Source organism: Culex pipiens, chromosome 2, assembly GCF_016801865.2.
Source record: "Culex pipiens pallens isolate TS chromosome 2, TS_CPP_V2, whole genome shotgun sequence".
Classification (NCBI taxonomy): domain Eukaryota; kingdom Metazoa; phylum Arthropoda; class Insecta; order Diptera; family Culicidae; genus Culex; species Culex pipiens.
In genome coordinates, this window is record NC_068938.1 from 5257015 (window position 1) to 5284214 (window position 27200).

The following is a 27200-nucleotide window of genomic DNA, read 5'->3' on the forward strand; positions in this document are numbered from 1 at the left end:
GAACGTTTCTATTAGAAATCCTTGCCTCAAAAAAAGCCTACTTTGCCGATTTGAAGAAACAGTTATTTTTACACTTCAGTGTCAAAGCGGATGATGAAATCGTAAAATTGGTCACCACGATACCTTTTGGCTGTCTTCAATAGAACAAGACTGAGTGAAAAGTTCGAAAAATTAGGTAAATTGTTGGCGAATCGGTCATTGATCGAACCCGGCATTCATGTGAAAATTCACACATGGCTGTTTAATTATGCACATTCGCACGATGGGTCGGGATGCGGTCTAGTTAGTTCTCGGAATGAAGACCCGACAGCAAATTTCGCACCACTCGAGAGGAAATAGTCAAATTTGTTGTTTGAAAGGGTAAGAAATGTAACTGTTTTGTGTGAAGAGCAAGTTTTTGTCTGTAAGATCATGTGATATCTTATAAGTTGATACGACAAAAGTACTTATTTTATATCATATTTGATGTTTATATCTGATATTTAACAAATCAAATTTAAACTAATATTTAAAATTCTTAAAATTTTTAAAATTCTTAAAATTCTTAAAATTCTTAAAATTATTAAAATTCTTAAAATTCTTAAAATTCTTTAAATTCTTAATATTCTTAAAATTCTTAAAATTCTTAAAATTCTTAAAATTCTTAAAATTCTTAAAATTCTTAAAATTCTTAAAATTCTTAAAATTCTTAAAATTCTTAAAATTCTTAAAATTCTTAAAATTCTTAAAATTCTTAAAATTCTTAAAATTCTTAAAATTCTTAAAATTCTTAAAATTCTTAAAATTCTTAAAATTCTTAAAATTCTTAAAATTCTTAAAATTCTTAAAATTATTAAAATTCTTAAAATTCTTAAAATTCTTAAAATTCTTAAAATTCTTAAAATTCTTAAAATTCTTAAAATTCTTAAAATTCTTAAAATTCTTAAAATTCTTAAAATTCTTAAAATTCTTAAAATTCTTAAAATTCTTAAAATTCTTAAAATTCTTAAAATTCTTAAAATTCTTAAAATTCTTAAAATTCTTAAAATTCTTAAAATTCTTAAAATTCTTAAAATTTGTGAAATTCATAAAATTTTTAAAATTCATATTTTTTTCAATTCTGAAAATACATTAATTTAAATAACTTTGTGAAATTTGTAAAATTTGTTTTAATAAATTTATAAAAAAGTGGAATGTTTTTAATTATAGTACTAACATTATTTACCAAAATTTTGATTTCAAAATTAAATAAGAATATCTTTTTTTTTATTCGACTTCGAATAATTGAAATTCGTATTATTGAATCTGGGCAGAAATTTAAATACAAAGTTGTTTGACTTTGGTAATGGCTCATTTTGAATCTAAATTAAAACAAGAAAGTATGTATATGTTTAAGAGTATAATTTTTATTATGAAATATGTTATCCAAAACCTTTTGATTGATTTACAATGATATGAGATTAATGAGGTTGAAAGGCAATGCCTTTAAATTAAAAATTCCAGTAGGGTACTTGTCCTCATACCTCTACAATACCAACCATGCTAAATGTGCGACAAATACCTCACTTCGCACGTTAAAACAGTCATTATCGGGCGCACTTTGCGAAATCTCACACACGAAAATTAGCGCAAAAAGTCAAACCCATCCGTTCGCGCCGCCAAATTTCCCATGACTTTTTCCTGTGTGATAATTTCTGCCTTATTGCCAATCTCTTCTCTTCGTCGAGGTTCGCTCGCTTACTTTTGTGCAAATTCGTGTACTTTTTTTTTTGCAAATCAATGTGCACTGTGAAAAATTTTGTGGTTGAATTTAAAGCTGATGAGCATTTATCTCAGAATTTTTGTTCAACTGTGCCTCAAAATTTAAGTGCTGCCCCTTTTTGCCTGGTCTTTTGGGCACACACACTTCCAACCTCGGATTAAAACACACTTTGCGGCATGAAGCTCGCGTAAGTTGTGCGAAATGAAGATCGCACGCAAATTTCGGCGGCCATGAAAAACAGGTCAAAATCTGTCAAGTAACGGCAAATTGGCCCGCGAAAGTACTGCCGGGTTCGCATTTTTGCGGAATTTTGCGAAGAACTCGCACATGTCGCTGATCAGCTGATTCGGCATTGTTTCAGGGGTTAGTCGAGGTTTTGCGTGTTTACAGTTCATCTGATCAAGATTGTACTCGTTTTTTTTGCTGTTGTTGCGCTAAACAAGTACACGAAAGTGTACGGAAAGTGCAAGATTACTCTGTAAAGAAGGTGAAATCTGATGACCAACAAAGATGGCGTTGAACTTTTTCATGACATACTGCAATCAACGTGGCGGAGGTTTGTAACTCTTTATGACAGCTGACTTGTTCTTTTCTTGCGTGTCGTGGACTACTAGATGTTCAGAAAACTAGAACCAAGGTACACTTTAAATTGAAACACGCAAAATGGACGTGGGAAGTCATTTCCACCCTCGCACCTGTGCGAGGACCACAGACAAGCAGATTTAATATACTGAAAAAAAATCCAGCAATGACAATTTAAACGGTCAATTTGAACGATCAGAAATTCACCACAGCGAATTTGAACTCACCACTGCTTTTGAAAGTTCGCTGATTTACGTCGATTTGTCTGTGACAGAACTTTCGCTTCTTGGCGCACGCAATGCTCGCAAACACGACCCCAAAAGTGAAACAATGTGTTCAACCCCTTGCTTCTGCAGTTTGTGGTGCGGACAGACAATCTGACAGATGGATATGCAACACGCGTAGCAGCACGCGTCACGGTAGGCCTTGGCCAGGTGCGACGAACAGGACGCGTGCACGCAAATCATGGCCTACTCCGTCCGAACTTCATGCGTTTGTTGACGCCGTAAAACATTGTTGTTCAAAGGGTAAATGTTTTCGACTGTTTTGACGATCGTAAATAACATATGAGACAAAATTGATGAAATCTACGAAGGCTGACTGTTTCCAGTGACGTCAAGCGTTTCATGAATTGTGGGCAATCAATGTCCGCCGTACGTGATTTGTCTTTCGTTATCTAGAATATGGGCCACGAAATCGCAGTAATTCCATTCTATTTTATTATGCTACACACTTGGAAAGTGACATTTCCATATGAATGGCGCCCATTTGCACGAATTAGACCAGTTTTGCTCATTGTTTCAGGTTCTTTGTCGTTTGTGAATAACGGATTTTGATTGGGAAATAAATTGCAAGTCATGTCAAAGTGATCAAAACTGTAAAAAATCAACACCTTACTTTTATTCAACCAAAAAATTTAAAACTCAAAAAAAGTCACCGAAAAAGTGCACAAGTCAAAAATGAAAGACATCCGACCCGGTGTGACCTTATCGGGTTCGCGTGACAACTTCCCGTTTTTATTGACAGCCGACTCGAGTGCCGAGACCGAAACCCTCAAGCGTCGACCAACACAGTCCGCGGGGACACTCGGGGTGGCAAAATAGCCACAAAACGTTATTGATCCCTGGTTGGCAACAAAACATACTCAAGGTGGAGAAATTCCTTCACCCGTCCGTACGTTAGGTGGCCGTCGCGCCACCACACTGAAATAGATCGACGCACGAAATTCCTTCGCGGTCAATCATGCATTCTAATGAGGCTCGGGCACAGAGTAGGCTGTGGGACCTACGAAACTGGAACTCAGGAACCACCTTCACCTTAAAAAAAGTGAGGCACACGATGATGATGATAATGACGGCGATGACGTGGGACTAGAATAAACGATAATTGAGTCGATCATGCGATGGGGGAACTTCTTTTGTATTTCAGGTAAATTTAGCTTCATTTGAGAATGTCAACCCCCTCCGGAATGAATAGATGTGTGGTGCATCGATTGGTGGGTGACCTTCGTTTGCTCTTTTATAATGGGATAATTTGAAAATTGACGCGCGATTCTCGCGAAATTGTCGCGTGCGTTTTGTTCAGTGTTCTCCAGTGTTTGCGCTTGCGACAGATTATAATGTCATTACCAGGAATAATATTTTTCTGCTTTGTTGGCCGGAGGCTCATTGTACTCGTGCTGTTTTAGGTAAATATCAAGTGTGGCACGTTGCCATCGAAATTGTTGACAAACTGCCAGAGCCTAACCGTCCGTAACGAACCACTTTATACCGAAATAATTACGGCGAGAGGTGTGAAATATGCTCCCAACGCAAAAAAAAGCCTAATCGGCTCATTTGAAAAACATGGCATTCCGTAACTCGCACCGCGTTTGCATACCTTCCAGGCGTTCGCATTACTTGCAAATGACTTGTATTATAATGTTAATGCTAATACCCGTGCCGTCCTCACACGGTTGGCGCGAAACCGCGCCAGGGCATCAATAACAAGTCATAAATTTCTGGGCCGCCGCCGCCGCCGCACCACGTGGAAAGTGGCATATGTGTCTGAGCACTGGTGCATAATTAAGCGCATAAACATGGCTAATTAGCAGCGTGAACGTGTGTCGTCAAATGACACACACCGCGATGAGAAGGAGGATTTGCGTTTTTTGTTGCTACCTGTTTTTGTAATTTTGCGAGATAAAATTTCATGGCTGTGTAATTTAGATACTGTTTGATGCAACTTGTTTGCACCATCTTAGCTTTAAAGATTGGCAAACATTTGAAATCTAAGCAATTTTGTGCAAGCTTAGTCATAAAATATACGTATCTTAAATTAAGTGCAAACTTTTCTCAGTGCAGCTTACTGCAGGTGACAGTTTGGAAGAGTTGCCAATTACAGGAAAAAAAAAATCAAATCATAAATGATTTTTTAAATCTATTTCGCATTAGTGTGCATTGTAAATACGATGTAAACTTTCCTCAGTGTGGCTGCTCAAAAAAGACAGTTTAACAGTGTTGTCAAATGTTTCTCAAAACTCTGAAATCGCAAATTATTCCTAAAATCTGATTGGCTATAGTAGGCATTGCAAATATAGTCTTAACTTTTCTCAGTGTAGTTACAGCGGATGACAGTCAAGCAGTGTTCCCAGCTGTAATAAAAAAATGAAATTCTTATTAATTTCAAAATATTGTGAACAATTATGCATTGCTAATATGTTGTAAATTCCTCAAATCTATTTTACCAACACCAGAAATGGATTCTATATATTTTTTTTAATTGGCTCAAACTTTCTGCCCAAAGAAGTCACTTTGTGCCAGTGATTCGCCCACGGACGAACGGACATGACACCACGAACAAATTTGACTCATTTTTCTGAGGCAAAATTCAAATTTCAGCCATATAAAAATACGTTAAAACCGCGATGAAACACTAGCGCCGTCTGTGCTCACATTGGCGAACTATATTTATTTTGATGTTATTCCACTTTCCGTCAAAATGTTGTCATGCTGCGGTGATTGAAAAATGTCATTATCATTATCCGCTACCAATAGCTTTACATTGCGCGCAGTTCATGTTGCGCTAACGTTAGTTCTACATTTTTGATTGATATCAACAATACTATCTGGAGCGAATCATAAATATAAAAGTAAACAAAACAAGCAGGATGTGCAAACTTTATGTTAAATTTAGTAAGTTAGTTTATTTTGTTTAACAATTTTCCTGGATATTTGAGTTTTTTGTCATTTTGCTCACGATGCAGCATCATGTTTTTTAACGAGTTCTGAAACGAGTCTAGATTGTCTCGCAGAGGTGGATTTACAGTGGAGAGTGGAGCATGGATTAAAGAATTGACTGCCAAAATAAAGGGGGGGAGGTCAGGCTGTGAAAGGTTACCAAACGTTTGTTCCGTCGGCGTTTGTAGGTGAGGTAGTCTGTCGGTGAGAGAGATAAGTTAATAAGGTTTGGTTTGTTGAAATAAAACGCAATGAAGTTTAGATTTTCCCACTTTTTTTATTAGCTCAACAAGTATGATGATCGCACTGCGTACCAGTACTCTGGATAATCGCTTGTCCCATCCATTCTAGCACGATCGAGGGTTCACTTTTTAATGCACCAATGACTTCCGGGCGAACGTATCAGTTTTGGCTCCGTCCGTTGATTGAAATAGGCGTAGGGGGTTGATCATATTCAGCTATATTTTCTATTCATGATTATGTACGAGCTGCCAGGTTCCAACTGCTCCTCGGAATTCAACCAAACGTGGACGAAAACAGACAGTTCTGCTGAACCAAGCGGGTTGCCGTTAAACACGTCCTCGCCATGTGGAGTGATCGTACTGTTAGAGTTGCCGGTCCACTTTTCTTTGTCCTCCTGGTCACATGGGCCACCAAGGTCATCGTTTAACTCGCTCGCATGTCCAAGGGCAACTTGGCTGGTGGGGTCTTCGTTCATCTCGTCCTCGGATTCCAGCCACTCCTCATGCGCGGTACGGTTCCAAGACTGCAAATCATATTTATTTAGAAAAAAAAGTGTTTACATGACAAAGCAAATCATACCCTTGGCCCGGTCCATGATGCCGTAAATCCTCTCCCACAAAACGGCTTGTTCCAGCCTGAGCCACATGGGAGGGAAGAAATGAACAGCCAACAATTTGCGGAACGGTCCCGAATCGAAGCCCTCTGCCTGGTCGACCCCGAATCCGGAAATCTTCTTCCGCAAAATGCACCTAGCTCCATTCCGTTTCGCTTGTTGGATCACGCGAAACCTCGCACTTCCGTCCCATTTTATTTGAATTTTCTACGACCACGGACGAACGGACATGACACACGCAACACGCAAATCGACGATTCTGAATCAAACTCTGAAAGCAAACTGTCAAGTGGAGCAAACTGACAAATTTTGTTTTGACATTTGCGCTCGCGTTCTGAAGGCAAGCCGATAAAAATAAGAAGAAGACGAAAAAGAAGACCAGCTTCAAAATCAAAATGCTGGTGTCATGTCCGTTCGTCCGTGATTCGCCCATACAAGGCTAATATTAATATTCTAAAATCTTTATCTTTTGAAGTTGTAGGTATTGATGAGGACTATTAAGAAAATCATTTGTACACGGATTTTTTTTGCCGATTTTTAATAAACATTTTTTTAAATGGTCAATTTCCCTAAATTTCTGGAAGACATAAAAACACACCTTTTGATTATTAGAAAAGCATAAACAAAAGTTGCTTCTGAGTTATTTTTTTTATTTTTACAAAAACTTATTCATGCAAAATCCATACTTTAGACAAAAATGTTGCTGCCAAATAAGGCTGGTACAGAACTTATTAAAACAAATTTGAAAAAGTAGGAATTTTACTTTTTTTAACTTCATTCAAAATCAAATTTTCAATCGAAAAGTACATTACAGATTATTTCATAAATTGCACTGTTTTTCAAGATGTAGCAACTTAAAGTTCAATTCTAATTGAGAAATTTCCGGGCTTTAAATTGTATCCGTGATTGTTTATTCCTGAAAATATTTGCTTCGAAAAGTTGAGCAAATTTGTAATGACATTGAAACTATAGACATCACTCTCTAACATTTCACTAGGGCGTTTTATTGAGTGTTTGACATTTTTAAAATGTTTGTCTTGATTGCCATTTAAAATATTTTGTTTGGATAGTTAAGAAATTTTCACAAATGTTTTTTTCAATATCAAATAGGACCTATAGTTTCTGGTTCTAGAAAAAAAGTTCCGTTCTGATGAGACTAAAAAAACTTTTTTTGTTTCTTTTTCTTTAATTTGTTGTATTTCACCAACTAGAGGTCCAATGTTCAATGTCTCTTAAACAATTTTATTGGAAATTTTCTCAACACCAAGATTTTTTTTTAAAAAATTGACGCTATTAAACAATCGAAAAAAGTGGAATTTTTCACATTATTCAAAAATCTATGAAGTACTTTTCGATTGTAAATTCAATTGTATATTAAAAGCTGAAGTAAAAGAAATCTATTAAATTTTCTTTTTTTCCAAAATTCACAGCGAAAATCGACGGCAATATTTTTGTCCAAACTTTCCTATAGCTCAAAATCTTTGGTTTTTTGTCCCTTAAAACATTTAACAAAATTTCAGAAAGATAAATTTTTTGACAATATTTGTTTCCGTACACAAACTTTGTTCTCTGATAATCGATATCTACAACTTTGCCGAAGACACCAAACCGATCCGAAAATTCCTTCAAATGATACAAAGTTTCGAATATTTGTCAATGACCCAAAATGGCCTTTTTGGTCATAGGAAAAGCCCCCAAAAATATTTTTTCTAAGTTTTGGTTCAATTACATCTGACGTTTAAAAATCCGCCAGAAATAAATCTTTTAAAAAGCCTACATTAAAGTTTGTCAATGCAAAATAATGCATGCCAAACCGGTTTGACAAAATCATTGGGGGTGCAAAAAAAGTAATCAAACATCCATTTTCGATTCAGCAAGAACCCCTCACATCAGACAGAGGGAGAGAGTTATTGTGCGAAGATTAATCTCCATTGTCACCAGACCAGAACCTGGAACCCCTAAACATAATCCCTTCAAATCGTTTTGCAAAAAGTGTTTTGGACATGAACCAATTCGCCCCCTTTTTGCAAGTTCCATTGAACGCTACAGACCATGGGCGTAGTCAGGCTAAAATTGCTATGTTGTACAATTTCACCCCCTTAAAAATTTCAACTCCACTGCCTTTCAACAAAGACTGACGTGTCAACTCGCTTTTTACGAAGCAAATGTGCATATTTCCCCCTTTTGTCGATTTAAATGCACACCCCATTCAAAGTAGGGGATGTTGCTGCTGCTGCTGCTGGTGTTCTGCAAGTGTCCATTTTCACATAATACATTTGTAATTAAGGGTGAAAATGGGGAAACTTTTGTACTCCCCCCAGAACAACACAACACAGCTCGAACGAAAGGGGGGGGGGGGTCCACGGATGCTGCTGGGATGGAACACGCGACGACGCTCTCGCTTCTGTAATTTATGGACCAATTGCACATTTCCGTCTGGCTGGCACGATAGGGGAGAGTGGGGGCGTAGTGAACATAACATCGGTACTTGGCAGACCGAGCTGGGCAGGGATGGCCACTTGAGAGTGTCTGGGGCAGGGTTGCAAATATTCCGGTTGTTTTGTTTCAAAAGTTTAAAAATATAAAATCTGGCAACACTCTTCTCAAACATCAAAAAGAAGATACACTGAGAAAAATGTACGCCAATTATTTACTATAAATTGTTAATGATTTAAATTTTGACATTTTCACATTTTTTGTAATTGAAAAAATCTCTAAAGAGTTCAATGATATTTACTGTTAATCACAGTAAATCAAAATGACACCTACTGAAAACAGCAAATTTGCAACCCTGCCTTACGGCCAATCGGCCGATTTCCTGGTCGGGACAGAAACTTCCGGACGGTGCGGAGGAGGCGGATTTAATTTGAATTTGTCGAACCTCATCCTTTCCCGGAAGGGCTCTCGTTGCAGCAGCCAGAACCCTCTGAAGGGATGCTTTCGGAATGGAATAATTGTTGTGTTTTGCGAACAAGTGCCAGCAGTGCGACAAGTCAGACCCGTGTCGAGTGTGTGTGTGTGCTGCAATGGTAAATTGGAATCGATTATCTCACACTCTGGGCTTTTTTTGAGGTCACACATTTTGTCGAAATGTTGTGCAGAATTAAACAATTTCCGGCAGCCTGTGCTGCCGGTGGAGACTAAGGAAAAACAACACGTTGAAAAGTTCAATCATTAATACGAGTTTAATTAGACTCGATAAATGAATCCAAATCGATCGATCAGATCTCGGTAGAAACGTTAAACGGTGGATATTCATTTTTGTTTGGACACGACTCTTAATGAAGCCATCAAAGTTGGAGTGGCATCAGAATTGTTGTTTAAACGATACACAGTAAAAAATAATGAAGTTATTTCTTCTCAATAAGAATTTGTTGTGAAAACAAAACACAAACAAGGAAAAGTGTCATGTTTTGGGGGCCACAACCGCGCGCATGGTCCAGGTCATAGTTTCGAAAAATACCAAGAAACAAAATCATTAACCCCCAGGTGGAACTGGTTTGACACGCGGCGCACGTGAGAAGTAATTACGAGCGACTTAATTACGGCGCCAACGACGACGCGCCACCATCAGGCTGGCGATGGTTGGATAATCTAAATAAGTTGGATTGGAAAAGTGGAGACGTGAGTGTGGTAAACGCGGTAGCAGTTTGGTGTGTTTGAATGGCTCATTGAACTCGTAAAACACCTGTCAAAATAAGTGGTACCCGGACGTAAAAAAAAAATGGGTACAGCGATCATAATTCAAGTATAATATTGAATTAATCAAAACTGATTTGAAAAAAACTCATAAAAATCCCTTAAAAGAATTACTAAAATGGCAACACTGTCAACACTTAATACACTGAATGAAATCTTCACAATCATTTTAAAGCATGCATTTCCACATTTATCAAAAAACAGATCTTTAAAAAATTTCAGTTGGGTGTCCAAACTATGGAATACACTGAAAGAAATGTCTTAAATATTTATCCGATTTTCAATGTTAAAAATTGAAACTTTTGCGTAGCATTCTGATGTTTTCAATAGAAAATATTTGAAAAAAATATTTGTATATGTATATTAAAATTTGGTCTACAATGTGAAACAAGGAAAATTATTATTTAATAGACCTATCAAAAATGAAGCTCAATTTTAAAATATTGAAATTATTTTCATTGAAAGGATCAAAAAATTTCGCAAATGTTGCAGGTATCCTTATTGAAAATTGTACCAATAGTTTTCGAGATATCGCCAGTTGAAAATAAAAAGGCTCGCTAATTAGGTGACTCTTAGGGAAATTAATTTTCATCAATTTGAGTTCTTTGTGATGCTGTATCTCAAAAACTAATTGCCAAACTTTTAAAGTTCTAGAGAGAAAATTATAAGAAATTTCATGTTTTAGGGGTATTTTTTCAAGAATTGTTTTTAAACTCAAAAAACCTTAAAAAAGGCGAAAATGTAAAATGGAAATTTTGAAACTGTACAATTTATCAAAAAAAAAGTCCAGATTTCGACATTACAAAAACAATGTTTTTGCAATTCCGTCGTGAAACTACTTACTTTTCCTGTCATTCTTGAACGACGAAATAGCCTACTTTTCTGTACCAAAAATAACAGAATCGAATAGCAACACTTTTCAAAATAAATGCTGAAAAGTTCTACTTTTCAGCACTCAAATGGGTGCTGAAAAGTTGAACTTTTCAGCACTTGTTTTGAAATGTAACGCTTTTCAACATTTTTTTGATTTAAACGATTTATTGGCAAAAAAATTAAAATTTGACATAAAATTTCACTCAGTGTGCGTTTTTTGGAATTGCAAAAATTTTTGTATGGAACTCGGTGCAAAACTTGATTTTTTCAGCACTCTTCGTATTTATAAAACTCGGTGAACCTCGTTGGATAAATGTACGACTCGTGCTGAAAAAATCCTCTTTTTGCAACTTGTTGCATAACCTATTATTTTTTCAAAAAATTATATCTCTTAGTGATAAACAAATTAGGAAAATAAAACGATTATTTCTGGCATCTTTTTTTCCGGAAAGTCCTAATCATAACCTACAACTTTGCCGAAGACACCAAATTGATCAGAAAGCCCTACTTAAGGTTCAGAATTAATACATTTACATACCTGAGACTTGTAAGGAAAAACTAATGATGCAAAAACTTCTTTTGACAAAGAGACTTGGATGAAGTTTTATATAAATAAAAAGAAATACAAAGAAAAGTCGAGAACCACACTATTGCAATTTTATGTCAAGTTTTTGTCCCGTCTCCCCTTTTAAAATTCTAAAAAAAATCAAGTTTAAAAAAAATGCTGAAAGCTTTAATTTTCATTCAAGAAACTTGTACAATCTTTACATTGAATAACGTTTTTTTTTGTTTTTTTTTTATTAGATAGGACACTTTTTGATTATTTTTTTTGCATTTTTTTATTTTTGGACCAAAGATCGGAAATAGACCCAAACTTAAGAAAAACAAATCTTTTCATAAATTCATTGATAACTTGCCAATTTTCGGTAGGCTCTAACTGTGAACTTGTGTTAAGTATTTGATGATACTTATAGTTTCAAAACTTTAAAAATGTTGGACACGAAATTCAAATTTTAGTTATATTTGCCTTTCTCTCTTTGAATATCTCTAATGCTTGAAATAAATTATGCAATGGCAACACTGCAACTAAGATTTCAAAAGTTTTGATGCATTGAAAACAATTCATCGCACTCGTTTTTTATTTTATATTATTTTGTTTAATTTAATAATTAATTTAATTTAATAATTCGTAAAGCTGGCAACCCTGATGTCAATCTGTCAAAGCGAAATGATACACTAAAAGAAATAGTATCGAGAATTTTACATTTGGATTTATTTTTATTTATTCAGTAGAGTTCCTTCAAGGATGAATAAAATGACAAACTAGCAGCACTGCAATGTAGCTGTCATAAGAGTTACACTGAAAGAAATCGATACGTTAACTCTGCACCTTTTCATTTTTTTTTTCATTTTGTTGGTAATGTGAGTGTAAAAATAATTCATTTGACTGATTAAAAAAGCCATTACACCAGTTTCTACTGCTGCACCACGGGGGAAATCACACTATCGCGCGACATGCTAATATTACGTTCAACCATTCCGGATCTATGCAGAAGGACAACATGTCACCTTTCATCACGACCACTTCGCAGCTCGGACTGGGAGTAGCAATGTGTGATCGTCTGGGTCAGATACGGCTTGATTTATTGGATTATGAACGGTTCGTTTTGGGACGTTGGTCACTTCTGTTGGGATTTGTGCAAGTTGAAATGAAAAACATTTTTGTTTCTATAAAATAAAGTTTTGTCACTTTTCACACAACTCCAATTAATGATGTGATCAAATCGTGTAAAAACTAATAAAACAAGGAAATCATAACAATCCCCTTTCTCCATCTTTCCACAACCCTCATCTCAAAGTAAATCACACTGCTACAACATCACGTAACCTTAACGAGATTATCCCGCTCAATTTGTTCCGCTTCGTCGACCATTTTCTCTCTTGGCACTTTTTTTGCCGAGTGCAAACGTCGTCATATTTTCCCCCGCTTCTCAACCATAGTGACATGACTAACAAGTGCACGTGCCACACTGAACAAAAAATGCACTTTGAAAGCAAACGGAGAGAAAAAAAAACCTCCCCGCCCTCATTATCAGCCAGTAATAACCAGCTCGTTTTTATCTTTTTTCTCCTCTTTCAACAACACAGATTCACTGCCAGCTGAGCTAAAGTTTGATCCCGATTCCGGAACAAAAAAAAAAGTTGCTCGCGGCCACCGTACGGAACCATCACCGGATCCGGAACGCTCCCCTCCAGCGTAGGGCAACCGATGCGCCCTCGAAGGGCCCCCCCGCCGCAAGCCGTCATCTGTTGGTGGTGAGTCAAAATTAAGCAAAACTCAGCAAAAAAATCAGCAAATTCTCGAAATCGTCGCTCCCCTCGTTTGTTTACCAAGTGTCTGTTCCCCCCCGTTAATGAACCGCCGGTATATTGACACAATCAAGTGAGTTGAGGGGCACCCTGTGCGGGTTTTCAGCAGAAAAAACGATATCAAACTGAGCAAATATTGTGCTTACCGCTTTGCCGCAGACAACGCCGACCAGTTGGTTGGCTGCATTTGGCGCAAACAGTTTTCAATCAGCTCGAGAGTTGAGCAAATGTAGTCAGTGAGATGAAAGAGTTTTTTGGGAGAAGGGTTATTTAAAATACAATGCACGCTTATTTGTGTTTCAGCAAAAAGATTGTCGTAATTAATCTTTTTTTTAAACAAAGCAATTAAATTGTAATTTTGATACAATTTTATTTGAAATTTAAATCCAGACAGGAATTTTATCCAGCAAATTATTTTGATTATTTGAGCGTGTAGAGCATTCGCCATTACTGCAACTTTTTGTTTAAAATGTACCTTAGTCTATGTCTATAAAGTCACTCGTATGGTAAGATAATACATAATATTGCATGCAAACAAACTTGGAGCAGCGCATGGAGATTACTAGGGTTTGTGAATTTTCCCGATTTCGCGGACAGCGTGAAATTCGTGAAATTTGAAGATTTCCGTGAAATCCCGTGAAATTTATCAATTTTCCCAAATCATTTTTTTTAAATAATAGAGCAATTCCAGCCCAAAACAGGAATTTTTTAGGTACTTTTTTCTCGACCCTCTCCGATTTCAATGAAACTTTGTAGACATGTTATCCTACGCTTATATAAGCCATTTTTGTGTATATGGAGCCAGTTACACTCGACAATGACATTTGAGAAGGGCGTAAGTGTTTTGAATATTTTTGTTTTTCTTAATTTAAATATTGCTGTATCTTGTAGCCGTTGCATCGTATCAAAAAGTGGTCAAAGACAAACTTGTAGGAAATTTGACGGGCTTTTCGATAAAAATACACTGAAAGAAAAAAACACCCAACTTTTATGAGATTTTTTGATTTTTAAGTTTAAAAGTCAAATTTGAGGGGGAGCCCACGATTTTTTTTCGTTCAAAATTTTTGTGAAGATAGCCTAAGATGTTACAAAAAGACTCACGAAAAATGCAGGATGGAGCAACTCACCTAAAAAAACACAAAAATCATTTACTGAGACTGTTTTTTTGAAAAGTGCTCTAAACGTCAAAATTTTCAAAAACCGAATACGGGAATCAATTCTCCAGACAATTTTACATAAAAGTCTCCATATTGACTACCGTCCTAAGTCAAATCCTTGTGAAGTTACAGCGGTTTTAAAAATAAAAATGTTGAAAAAATAGGTTTTTTGATGGTTTTTGGCAATTTCTATATGACAGATTTGATTTTTCAGTCTCGTAAATATTTTTACCGGAAAGCTCGTCCAATTTCCCATAAGTTTGTCTTTGACCACATATAAATTGGATGTATGAGCTATACACACTTTTCAAAAAAACAGTTTCAGTAAATGATTTTTGTATTTTTTTGGTGAGTTGCTCCATCCTGCATTTTTCGTGAGTCTTTTTGTAACATCTTAGGCTATCTTCACAAAAATTTTGAACGAAAAAAAATCGTGGGCTCCCCCTCAAATTTGACTTTTAAACTTAAAAATCAAAAAATCTCATAAAAGTTGGGTGTTTTTTTCTTTCAGTGTATTTTTATCGAAAAGCCCGTCAAATTTCCTACAAGTTTGTCTTTGACCACTTTTTGATACGATGCAACGGCTTCGAAATACAGAAGTATTTACATTCCGAATTTCAAAAATATTTAAAACACTTACGCCCTTCTCAAATGTCATTATCGAGTGAAACTGGCTCCATATACACAAAAATGGCTTATATAAGCGTAGGATAACATGTCTACAAAGTTTCATTGAAATCGGAGAGAGTCGGGTACAACCGATTCCCTATTTGACATGGAATTGCTCAATAACATAATCAATATTTCATTCATAAAATACTTTTTATGTAAATTTTATTAGCTTTCAATTGAAAAGTGTGATATGAACCATTTGAAAAATTGTTAGCAAAACCTACATAAACATGAAATTGATAGAAAATTTATTAAGAAGTGAATGCTGCGAAAACTTAAATGAGGTTAACAAAAATCAGTCGAAAAAAAAATATTCTTGCAATTTTTTTACAAATTCTCTTTTTTTAACCGAAACTTGTTAAATTTGTGTATATTGTGATATTTTTTTAAAGATTGCACCGATTTTTTTATTTTTATTGAATTTTTTCAGAAATCAATTAACGTTTTTTTAAAAGTAACATTTAGTGAAAAAAGTCGTCTTTCCCTTTTCCTCCGGTCAATTATTTAACCGGAGGAGCAAAAAAAAATAGAAAATAGATTGAAAATTGTATTTCATCAGAGTAAAGAAAAATATCGAGAAATAAGATTGCTTTTTACTTGATTTTTGGATTTTTTTTTAATTACTAAAAGTTTTTTTTAGTTTCTCGTTGAAATATAGTTAAGATTTTTTAAGTTTATTTAAAACAATATATAATAAAGCATAAAAAGTAGTTTTTATAAGTTTAACATAAGATTTTGATAGTTATTTTAATATTTTTCACGTTCAGCGAAATTTTCGTGAAATTTGGTGTTTTGAAATTAAGGTCCCCGTGAAATTTGCAATTTTTGAGCGTGAAAAATCACTAAGCCTAGAGATTACCCAACTGTTGAGTTTGTTTGGGTTTGTGACGTGCTGAACAAGTATACGCTGTATAGATGTAAACAATAACTTCTGCTGTTTGCTAGTTTGTTCTATCAGTGCAATAGTTGTCTTTTATCGACTCCCTTCGTCCAAATAGGCCATTTTGCATCATTGGTTTTTCCATACAAACTTAGGAGCTCTTCACACAAAAGTGCTATGGAAATGTTCGAAAACTTCGAAATCTTGAGAAAGGACTTTCCAATCGATTTGATTTCTTCGGCAAAAAAAGGTTCCGTGACCTAAAACCGTCCAACTTCAAGCGAAGCTTATTTGGGGACGCCGTGGAGATTTTCCCTTATCCTCTTGAAAATGTTGGAACATCAACACTTCCGGTCTTCTAAATCCATTTCCAAGGTTTTTTTTTCATGCGTTCATGAAATTCGGAACAATGCAAGGTTTGTTTTTGAACACTTTTTTCGTGGTTCTGAATTTCATGAAAGCTTGTTCACAATTTTGGGAACTGATTTTTCTCCGTGTATGAACTGCTAAACAAATTTCAAGTGTTCAATATAATAGAGTTCCTTGCAAAAATAATCTGCTTGAGCCATATTAGACGGAACTTGCATTAATTTTAGCTGCTTTTTCAACTGAAGTTTCAATTTTGACATACAAATAAAAAATGCGAAAAGTTCGTTCACCAACTCTGTGTTACTCCTGAAATCTTTAAAACAGTTTTTTTTTTTCATTTCGAAAGTAGCTGAAAATAACAACCAAAAGTCACTGAACTATAATAACTTCATTTTACACGCAGTCCAAGCAACCCGTGACCGCGATTGCTAAGAACATCAAAGGCTCAGTTGACTGCGTCAAAACCGGTTGCCCAGCAACCGGTATCACGCCACCTAGATGGATGCCTTTTGTCGCGAAATTAGGATCTTCCGACCATATTTAATAGTCATGACCTACCAAGATGGAAAAAGGGGAACATGCAATAAATTTTTAACGACGGTTTTTTTTGCAAAAAAGCCTCACCCGTTTTTAAATTTGTTATAAAATTAGACATTGGTCGGATTCTTATACATCTCCTTTTTGATCTTCCTCAGGGGAAGTCCCACAAAATCAGCCAATCTAACGGCTGTTAGGTGATAAATTGTCGGCGCGTCGAGGTGGCGAAAGTTCTGTTAAGCTCAACACTTCTTCTTTTGTTTCGCTTGAAATCGAATTGGAATTCCAGAGGCAGTGACGAAATTTGCATACAAGTCGAGCAGATGACTAATTACGCGACATGGAAATCTAATCGCCATAATTGTCTGCCTTATTCCACCTGTCTTCTGCGGAGATAGTTGAGCTAGGTTCGGGTTTCAATTTCGTCACGTAACGAGCTTGGAACGTGGAACGACGGCGTCGTTGAGCGCGGTGAGTGCATGAGGCGCCAGATAATCAAGGTGAAAACGGAGAGGTGTCTTCTTTCCCAAACGGGTAACCCTTGGCGTCCTTTACTGTAATTAATTGAATATTTTTTAAATATTTCATCAAATATCTCATAGCAAGTTAAAAAAAAATGAAAAATATTGTGTCTCAAAATAAAAAATAAAAAATAAAACCCTCAATAAACCAAGGGTTAACCAGCCTTCCCAAAGCCACGTGTGTGGCGTGCCATTAATTCTGTGGTACATGAAATCCAAAACTCTTCTTCCTTCTCAAGAGGGCTTGCTGGCCCATCAATCCATCCATCCATCTATCCATTTTTAGCTCCTCCATAGCACACTTAAAGCTCTCAACAGTGCAGGTAACGTGGCGAGACGACGATCCGCCCACACAGCCCACCCATCCCCCCGATTTGTTAGCGTGAGTGACAATGATGAATGGGATTGCACACGATGGGCTCCGGTGAGTTGTTTCTCACCCCAAATCAAGGGCTTTTACTTCTTGTTTGCTGCAAGTTTTCGTTGGAGGAATAGTTGTGGGAATTTTCTTCTAGGTAAAATTTAGAGGAAATTTAAAATTGAAGCTATATTTTTTGGATTTTTTGACATAGTTTGTTTTCTTTTTTATCCCTTTCCAAGAAATGTTTCCCTTCAATGTTTTTTTCTTCTAAATTTCAAAGTAACCTTCTCAAACGCTAGTAATTTTTAATGAGCAAACGTATTATTTTTTTTAAGAATTAGAGTTTTTGATTGTTTTTCCTCAATTTATATGATTTTCTGTTATCCTGGGACAATTTTTCAAAATTTTCATCATGTCTTAAATCATCAAAAAAAAAAAAAAGTGCGAAATTTTGGTGAAATGAACAAAATGTGCATTATTTCTAAATATTAATCTTGCTGGTTTTTTTTTTTTCAAAAGAATCTAAACATTTGAAAAATGAAGAATTTTAAGAATTTTAAGAATTTTAAGAATTTTAAGAATTTTAAGAATTTTAAGAATTTTAAGAATTTTAAGAATTTTAAGAATTTTAAGAATTTTAAGAATTTTAAAAATTTTAAGAATTTTAAGAATTTTAAGAATTTTAAGAATTTTAAGAATTTTAAGAATTTTAAGAATTTTAAGAATTTTAAGAATTTTAAGAATTTTAAGAATTTTAAGAATTTTAAGAATTTTAAGAATTTTAAGAATTTTAAGAATTTTAAGAATTTTAAGAATTTTAAGAATTTTAAGAATTTTAAGAATTTTAAGAATTTTAAAAATTTTAAAAATTTTAAGAATTTTAAGAATTTTAAGAATTTTAAGAATTTTAAGAATTTTAAGAATTTTAAGAATTTTAAGAATTTTAAGAATTTTAAGAATTTTAAGAATTTTAAGAATTTTAAGAATTTTAAGAATTTTAAGAATTTTAAGAATTTTAAGAATTTTAAGAATTTTAAGAATTTTAAGAATTTTAAGAATTTTAAGAATTTTAAGAATTTTAAGAATTTTAAGAATTTTAAGAATTTTAAGAATTTTAAGAATTTTAAGAATTTTAAGAATTTTAAGAATTTTAAGAATTTTAAGAATTTTAAGAATTTTAAGAATTTTAAGAATTTTAAGAATTTTAAGAATTTTAAGAATTTTAAGAATTTTAAGAATTTTAAGAATTTTAAGAATTTTAAGAATTTTAAGAATTTTAAGAATTTTAAGAATTTTAAGAATTTTAAGAATTTTAAGAATTTTAAGAATTTTAAGAATTTTAAGAATTTTAAGAATTTTAAGAATTTTAAGAATTTTAAGAATTTTAAGAATTTTAAGAATTTTAAGAATTTTAAGAATTTTAAGAATTTTAAGAATTTTAAGAATTTTAAGAATTTTAAGAATTTTAAGAATTTTAAGAATTTTAAGAATTTTAAGAATTTTAAGAATTTTAAGAATTTTAAGAATTTTAAGAATTTTAAGAATTTTAAGAATTTTAAGAATTTTAAGAATTTTAAGAATTTTAAGAATTTTAAGAATTTTAAGAATTTTAAGAATTTTAAGAATTTTAAGAATTTTAAGAATTTTAAGAATTTTAAGAATTTTAAGAATTTTAAGAATTTTAAAAATTTTAAGAATTTTAAGAATTTTAAGAATTTTAAGAATTTTAAGAATTATAAGAATTTTAAGAATTTTAAAAATTTTAAGAATTTTAAGAATTTTAAGAATTTTAAGAATTTTAAGAATTTTAAGAATTTTAAGAATTTTAAGAATTTTAAGAATTTTAAGAATTTTAAGAATTTTAAGAATTTTAAGAATTTTAAGAATTTTAAGAATTTTAAGAATTTTAAGAATTTTAAGAATTTTAAGAATTTTAAGAATTTTAAGAATTTTAAGAATTTTAAGAATTTTAAGAATTTTAAGAATTTTAAGAATTTTAAGAATTTTAAGAATTTTAAGAATTTTAAGAATTTTAAGAATTTTAAGAATTTTAAGAATTTTAAGAATTTTAAGAATTTTAAGAATTTTAAGAATTTTAAGAATTTTAAGAATTTTAAGAATTTTAAGAATTTTAAGAATTTTAAGAATTTTAAGAATTTTAAGAATTTTAAGAATTTTAAGAATTTTAAGAATTTTAAGAATTTTAAGAATTTTAAGAATTTTAAGAATTTTAAGAATTTTAAGAATTTTAAGAATTTTAAGAATTTTAAGAATTTTAAGAATTTAAAGAATTTTAAGAATTTTAAGAATTTTAAGAATTTTAAGAATTTTAAGAATTTTAAGAATTTTAAGAATTTTAAGAATTTTAAGAATTTTAAGAATTTTAAGAATTTTAAGAATTTTAAGAATTTTAAGAATTTTAAAAATTTTAAGAATTTTAAGAATTTTAAGAATTTTAAGAATTTTAAGAATTTTAAGAATTTTAAGAATTTTAAGAATTTTAAGAATTTTAAGAGTTTTAAGAATTTTAAGAATTTTAAGAATTTTAAGAATTTTAAGAATTTTAAGAATTTTAAGAATTTTAAGAATTTTAAGAATTTTAAAAATTTTAAGAATTTTAAGAATTTTAAGAATTTTAAGAATTTTAAGAATTTTAAGAATTTTAAGAATTTTAAAAATTTTAAGAATTTTAAGAATTTTAAGAATTTTAAGAATTTTAAGAATTTTAAGAATTTTAAGAATTTTAAGAATTTTAAGAATTTTAAGAATTTTAAGAATTTTAAGAATTTTAAGAATTTTAAGAATTTTAAGAATTTTAAGAATTTTAAGAATTTTAAGAATTTTAAGAATTTTAAGAATTTTAAGAATTTTAAGAATTTTAAGAATTTTAAGAATTTTAAGAATTTTAAGAATTTTAAGAATTTTAAGAATTTTAAGAATTTTAAGAATTTTAAGAATTTTAAGAATTTTAAAAATTTTAAGAATTTTAAGAATTTTAAGAATTTTAAGAATTTTAAGAATTTTAAGAATTTTAAGAATTTTAAGAATTTTAAGAATTTTAAGAATTTTAAGAATTTTAAGAATTTTAAGAATTTTAAGAATTTTAAGAATTTTAAGAATTTTAAGAATTTTAAGAATTTTAAGAATTTTAAGAATTTTAAGAATTTTAAGAATTTTAAGAATTTTAAGAATTTTAAGAATTTCAAGAATTTTAAGAATTTTAAGAATTTTAAGAATTTTAAGAATTTTAAGAATTTTAAGAATTTTAAGAATTTTAAGAATTTTAAGAATTTTAAGAATTTTAAGAATTTTAAGAATTTTAAGAATTTTAAGAATTTTAAGAATTTTAAGAATTTTAAGAGTTTTAAGAATTTTAAGAATTTTAAGAATTTTAAGAATTTTAAGAATTTTAAGAATTTTAAGAATTTTAAGAATTTTAAGAATTTTAAGAATTTTAAGAATTTTAAGAATTTTAAGAATTTTAAGAATTTTAAGAATTCTAAGAATTTTAAGAATTTTAAGAATTTTAAGAATTTTAAGAATTTTAAGAATTTTAAGAATTTTAAGAATTTTAAGAATTTTAAGAATTTTAAGAATTTTAAGAATTTTAAGAATTTTAAGAATTTTAAGAATTTTAAGAATTTTAAGAATTTTAAGAATTTTAAGAATTTTAAGAATTTTAAGAATTTTAAGAATTTTAAGAATTTTAAGAATTTTAAGAATTTTAAGAATTTTAAGAATTTTAAGAATTTTAAGAATTTTAAGAATTTTAAGAATTTTAAGAATTTTAAGAATTTTAAGAATTTTAAGAATTTTAAGAATTTTAAGAATTTTAAGAATTTTAAGAATTTTAAGAATTTTAAGAATTTTAAGAATTTTAAGAATTTTAAGAATTTTAAGAATTTTAAGAATTCTAAGAATTTTAAAAATTTTAAGAATTTTAGGAATTTTAATAATTTTAAGAATTTTAAAAATTTTAAGAATTTAAAATTTTTTAAAAATTTTAAGAATTTTAAGAATTTTAAGAATTTTAAGAATTTTTAGAATTATAAAAATCAAACTTGCATTTTTTTGGGTTTTTATTAGGTAGGATAATACATTTCCCTTTTTTATGTTTTCTCAATGTTCGCTCAAGGTGCACAACTTGTCACAGCTCACGTCACATGGTCTGACCACACAAACTTCATGTATAGTTCCTTATCCGTTCATATCTATGCCCGTCTTTTTTTCACGTTCCCCGCTCCAAAGCTTCCCATCCCAAGCCCAGCTCAATCTTGATAATCCCTCGTTTTTCCGCCAAATCCATTCTGCTTTTCGCCAGATTTTCCCCCGCATGATGCTTCGTGTAGATTGTTTTATGACTGCTTTTTTCATTCGTTTGTTAAGGGCTGTGGTCAACTGCTCAAACGTCACCATAAATCTCCCACACAAGTCGTCGGATTTGCAACCCATGCTCATGTTGTTCTGTTTGTTGAACTTTTATTATGCACCTTAAAGTGGAGCGCAGCAACAGCTCACCTGAAGCACAACTTCACAGGTGGGAGAGGAAGTCAAAGAGAAAGATAGCGTTTTTTTAGTAATGAAATCAGGGCTTGAAAATGAGCGAAAATTACCACCACCTTCGAGATTGATGGATGGCGGAATTTTCAAGATAAGGCGCTTAATTTTTTATAAGTTTCTTTCCCGACTCGGCTTAAGTCATGGTTAGGGTTTTGCAATGGCATTTTTAATTCACTCGCGCGTAAATCGTAATCAGAGGGGGAGCACATTAACTCACGAAGTTGATGGTTTTAAGGGCGGCCGTTGAAATTCGTGACCTTAGACTAATTTTTAACCGTTTTAATTTGGCTTCACTTCGTGGGTGATGATTAGACGAGTTATAACTGATCTTTTTCATCGCCGGACGGAGTCAACACCCTTTTTTTCTTTGTGTTCAAAAGTGTTGAAAAATATAATAATAGAATATAAAAAGGGGCAAAATTTGGCAACGCAAGACCGCGTCATCGGAGATGAACAATGAATAGTGTTATTTTTTGGTCAACGATGACAGAAGATGGACTGATAAAAATGTACGCACCGTGGGAAGAAATATTAACTAGCGTTAAATAATTGGTTGTGAGCAAAATGCTTTGTTGATTAAAATTATGTAAGGCAAATGTATTTTTAAATTTGTCTCCCCTTAAAAATTAAATGTTCATTAAATTTGATCATTCTTGGGAGAATTGCTTTTAGATAATCTTCTACATCCTGGAGGTATAATTTCGCACAATCGTTAAATCTCCGAGGTCCTGTTTGCCTAGACAAAACACACACATTACCTCATTTCTAAGTACTCAGGTCAAAATTGCCATGCGTGTTTTACAAACAACTCAGAAAAAAACACTCTGTTTACTCCGCCAAACAGCCATCAAATCTGCAAACTTGGCACCATTATTCACCATTTGGCAAGTTCATTACCACATCGTACACTACACTACACATCGACATGAAGCCACAACAACAACAACAACATCACCTTGCCAAGAAGAGCTCCCAACTTTTGAACTTGTGTGTATGCTCTGTTTGCGCCGGTCGAAGTCATTTGTAGTGAAGCAACAGTTTGACGGTTTTTAAAGTTTTATTTGGGCTTTTGAGAACAATTTTAAATATTAAAACTTAAAAAAATATTTTTTTTTCAAAGTTCAAACAATTAAAACCTCACTGTACATGTCGAATCATCGAAAATATCGTCGCGGGTTTTTCTGTTGTTGTCTGCTCTCATCCCTCTCTCACCCTTCCTCCACCGGCATTGAAGTCTCTCTCCTCACTTGTTCACTCTCAGCGCGTCAAACACTCTGCTACCAACCGACCAACCTGGTTTGGGTAAGATTCTTCGTGGCCTGCTCGTTTTTTTTTTGTGTTTTTTGCTCGCGTGATAATTGAGTGAATCATCTTTTTATCACGATTAAATCGTTCCTCATCGTTCGCGTCACCGCCGACAGTCGTCGTCGTCGCTGGGTGGCTTTTGAGGTTTTGGGGATTACCTGCTCTAACCTGAGAGCCGAAAGATAACAACTCGCACTCACTTGACGAGCGGGGAAGAAGATGGCGGTGGTTGAATGGGGAGATTTTTCTCAAAAAAAAAACCCATAGAATGTAAGAAGAATTAATATTGTTTTCAAACAATATTTCAAACTTAATATAATTTGTTAAAATTTAAGTCTTGACTTGTAGTAGTCTTCTAATCGTAATCAAAATCATTTTTCATCATTTGCTAGTATAAACTATCGATTGATTTCAAGTTTGGCACATAGCCTTCCAAATAGCGGAGCAATTCTATGAAACTTCGTACAACCAATTTTGTTCGGAGCGGACTGTAGATTTTGCACTTAACTGCCGGCGGACTTGGGGAACCGGTTTTGGGAGGATCGGAAATTTCGCAAGCAAACAAAACACTAGATTTCTCTTCACTAATTTCTATTTATTACTAAAATTAACTAGGTAAAAGATGTTTTCTAGCGTTCTTCCGACGATCGCGACGCGCTCGACTTGACGTCCGACCGGTTCGGCTGCTTGCGATAGACTTGTCTCGACGCGCTCACTTCTGCTCGCTGATCTCCGTTGCGCGCCAAAATCCTTCATGAACGTCTTCGTGCGCCGTTCGTTCTCCCTCTCTTTCTCTCTCTCTCTCTCTCTCGCTAAGGCCGTCGTCAACGGTGCGCTGTTCTTCTTCTCTTCGGGCGTCGTCGTCGACGCGCTGTTGCTAGCCGCGCGCACGTCGTTGCGCGCGTTTTTCTCGTTGTTGGCAACGACGCAGACTGGGTTGCCAACTTCTTTCTCGTTTTGGTCGCAGCAAGCGCAGTGCTGCCAAATCAAAACCAAAAATTTCTTCGAGCTGACAGATTCAGGCTCGAACATCCTCCACCCGCGGAAAACTGCAAGTGTTCTCCAAGTGATCCAGATCTCGGACTTCTGCCGTCCAGTGTTGGTCGGAGTTCCGATCTTCGTTCGTTGACCAGATCCAGGCAAGTTCCGATCAATTACTTCGGGGGGCTTTCGGTTCCGCAACCTGATGCGGACCTGTTTCATCTTGTTTCCAAAAATGCTTAGCTTCATGTCGTACTTACAGGTCCTGTTGCGTAGCAGTCGCTGGGGCTGCCTTTCAGATTCCTCGTACTGAACGACTCGAGAGATGATCTTCAGTACCTCCTGTTGCAAGCCGATTGTCGGAAACCGGCATTTTTTTCTGTTTCCACCTGGACCATCTCCAGCGGCTCCAAATGTCCTTTTCGTCAGTGGGTCGGCGCACACCGACCGCTGGTATGGGTGGGTTCTTCCATAGCCACTCTTCGTCTTCTTCATAATCACTGGTGCTGCAGTTGCTCGATGCTTTGAACGCTCATCAAACCTCAGCTGTGTGCCAACTGCAGCAGCCTTGTGCGGCGTACTTGTACGCGCCGCCGTCAAGAGCGTTGATTGCAGCCGGGCGCTGCACCTTGTCTCTCCTCCTTGGAAACGCTCGACTTGGAAAGCCAGCGTTATCTTCGATGTTTGTAGCATCGCCTGGAACAGCAGGTAAAACCTTCCTTGTGCTGTTTGACCACTCACTAAACTTGTTTCCTTGTAGGTTTCACCAACTCCGCGATCTTCGATGTCCTTGTTCAACTCTGGTTCGACCTCAAACGTCGTGGCTTGAGCCCTAACCGCTTCTCCGCGTGCTTCGCTGCTTCCTGTTGTGCCGTCTGTGTCCTGGCAGAGCCTCGCTTCGTGCAAAGCCACCAAGTTGGCTCTGTCGACGAGTTGGACTCCCGCAGGAATCACCGAGGTGTTGGAACGTGGCTGCATCTGCTCCACGTCAGCCAACTCGTTCGCGTTGTGTCTGTCCAGAGTGTCCTTGATCAAGTGTGTGTCGAACTTACTTGTGATCAATAAACCACGGCAAGGGTTTGGGCTGCAGGGTTCGTTTCGAAAGTCCGCGATGGCTGACAGCGCGTCCGGCGCTAGTTGTCCAGAGGAGCTGGCCTCTGGCGTCACTTGATCCGTTTCGGCTTGTTGTGGAGCACCAGGTTGCTCCACCTTCGTTTGTGTTGTTGGTTGCTTTGGGGTTTTCCGGTACTCGGCGTGCAGCAGGGTGTTGTGCCGCTTCTTGCACGTCGCGCACACTCCGGTGGACACACACTGCGCTGAGGTATGTCCCGTCCGGAGGCAGTTGAAGCAGAGCTGCTTCTCCTTAACCTTGATCAGCCGCTGGGGGACTGCCATCTCCAGGGACTGCGGACACTTCCAGCTCTTGTGCTGGCCTAGTCCGCACACGTCCCACTTCTGTGCCGGCTCACTTCCGGCGGTCAAGACCATCTTCTGCTGACCCGGATCATCCGTTGCGTTCTGTCCGGATGTCTTCTTGGTGGGTTGTGACGAGTCCTTCTCGTCAGCGGTCTTGATCTTCTCGATGACCTTGGGCTTCTTGATCTTGGTGGTGTTCTTGGAACGTTCACCATGCGGGATGGTAAACTCCGGTCGTACCCGATCTTCCGTGTCCAGCTGCTCTGCCAGCAGCTTCCCGGAACGCTTCGGGGGTTCGTCGATGGTCGTCTCGTTGGCGCATCCGACGATCTTAGCGGTTGTTGGGTTCGTTGTCTCGTCCACCCATTGTGGTACACCAGGCGTGTACGCGATTCTTCGTCGTGTGGGCTGGCCTACTTCTAGCAGCTTCTCTTCGATGACCGTCAGGACCTCTGTGTGCAGGTCGTCGAAGGCGTCGTAGAGGGCATCTTGCTCGTCCCGTGATGTTGACGGAACCATGCCAAGGATCTGCCCGTACGCCGTGTGGTACGCATCGTACGCGGCTTCTACCTCCTTCTGGCACGTCTTCAACGCTGCCCATGTGAGCGTCGTGGCATCTTCCAAGCTGTCAAGAATAGTGGTGAGCTTACCTTGAGCCAGCTCCCGCTGGTGGACGACGTCGTTGAACCGCTCCATCTCCGCCAGCTCCTTTACACTGCTCGCTCCGCAGGGGATCACTCAGTGCACTTAGTGACCGCACTTGCCGCCGGTCTTCTTCTTCGGTGTGGCCGCCTTCTCCGAGTTCACTAGCCTATCCGGTGACTTCCTCGGGCGAAGCGCTTTGGCCACCGATGCTACAGTGGCGGTGCACTGAGCTCGGAACGGCTGCTGGAACCGTTCGCTTTCACTTCACTTTGCGTCTAACATCCGGAACCACTTTCCAGAACGTTCTTCGCGTTTTCCGGAACCACTTTCGCGGAAGTCTTCTCACTTCGAGCGTCTTCACTTCCGGACCAAGTTCGAAGAAGGTTTTCGTTCCTTACAGGACCAATTCCCGAAAGCTTCTTCCGACTCTGCCTGCAACTTCCGCTTCTTCTTCTCT

General features: G+C 35.0%; 3 protein-coding genes across 3 annotated transcripts in view; 1 reads left to right on the top strand and 2 right to left on the bottom strand.

Moving 5' to 3' along the window:
• LOC120417351 (beta-1,4-glucuronyltransferase 1) overlaps positions 1 to 27200 on the top strand; it is a 128241-nt gene that overhangs the window by 72330 nt on the left and 28711 nt on the right. Inside the window, exon 3 of the mRNA XM_039579355.2 lies at positions 13118 to 13285. The gene's annotated coding sequence lies outside the window, so the exon portion shown is untranslated. The remainder of the gene's footprint in view (positions 1 to 13117; positions 13286 to 27200) is intronic.
• LOC120417367 (uncharacterized) lies at positions 5140 to 6814 on the bottom strand. Its single transcript, XM_039579385.2, has 2 exons — positions 6364 to 6814; positions 5140 to 6307 (listed from the first exon to the last, which is right to left on the bottom strand). The coding sequence occupies exons 1-2, from the start codon at positions 6541 to 6543 to the stop codon at positions 5996 to 5998; spliced, it is 492 nt and encodes a 163-aa protein (XP_039435319.1). The 5' UTR covers positions 6544 to 6814; the 3' UTR covers positions 5140 to 5995.
• Positions 24183 to 27056, bottom strand: LOC120417841 (uncharacterized). The gene has a single exon (XM_039580064.2). The coding sequence runs from the start codon at positions 26792 to 26794 to the stop codon at positions 24293 to 24295; it is 2502 nt and encodes an 833-aa protein (XP_039435998.1). The 5' UTR covers positions 26795 to 27056; the 3' UTR covers positions 24183 to 24292.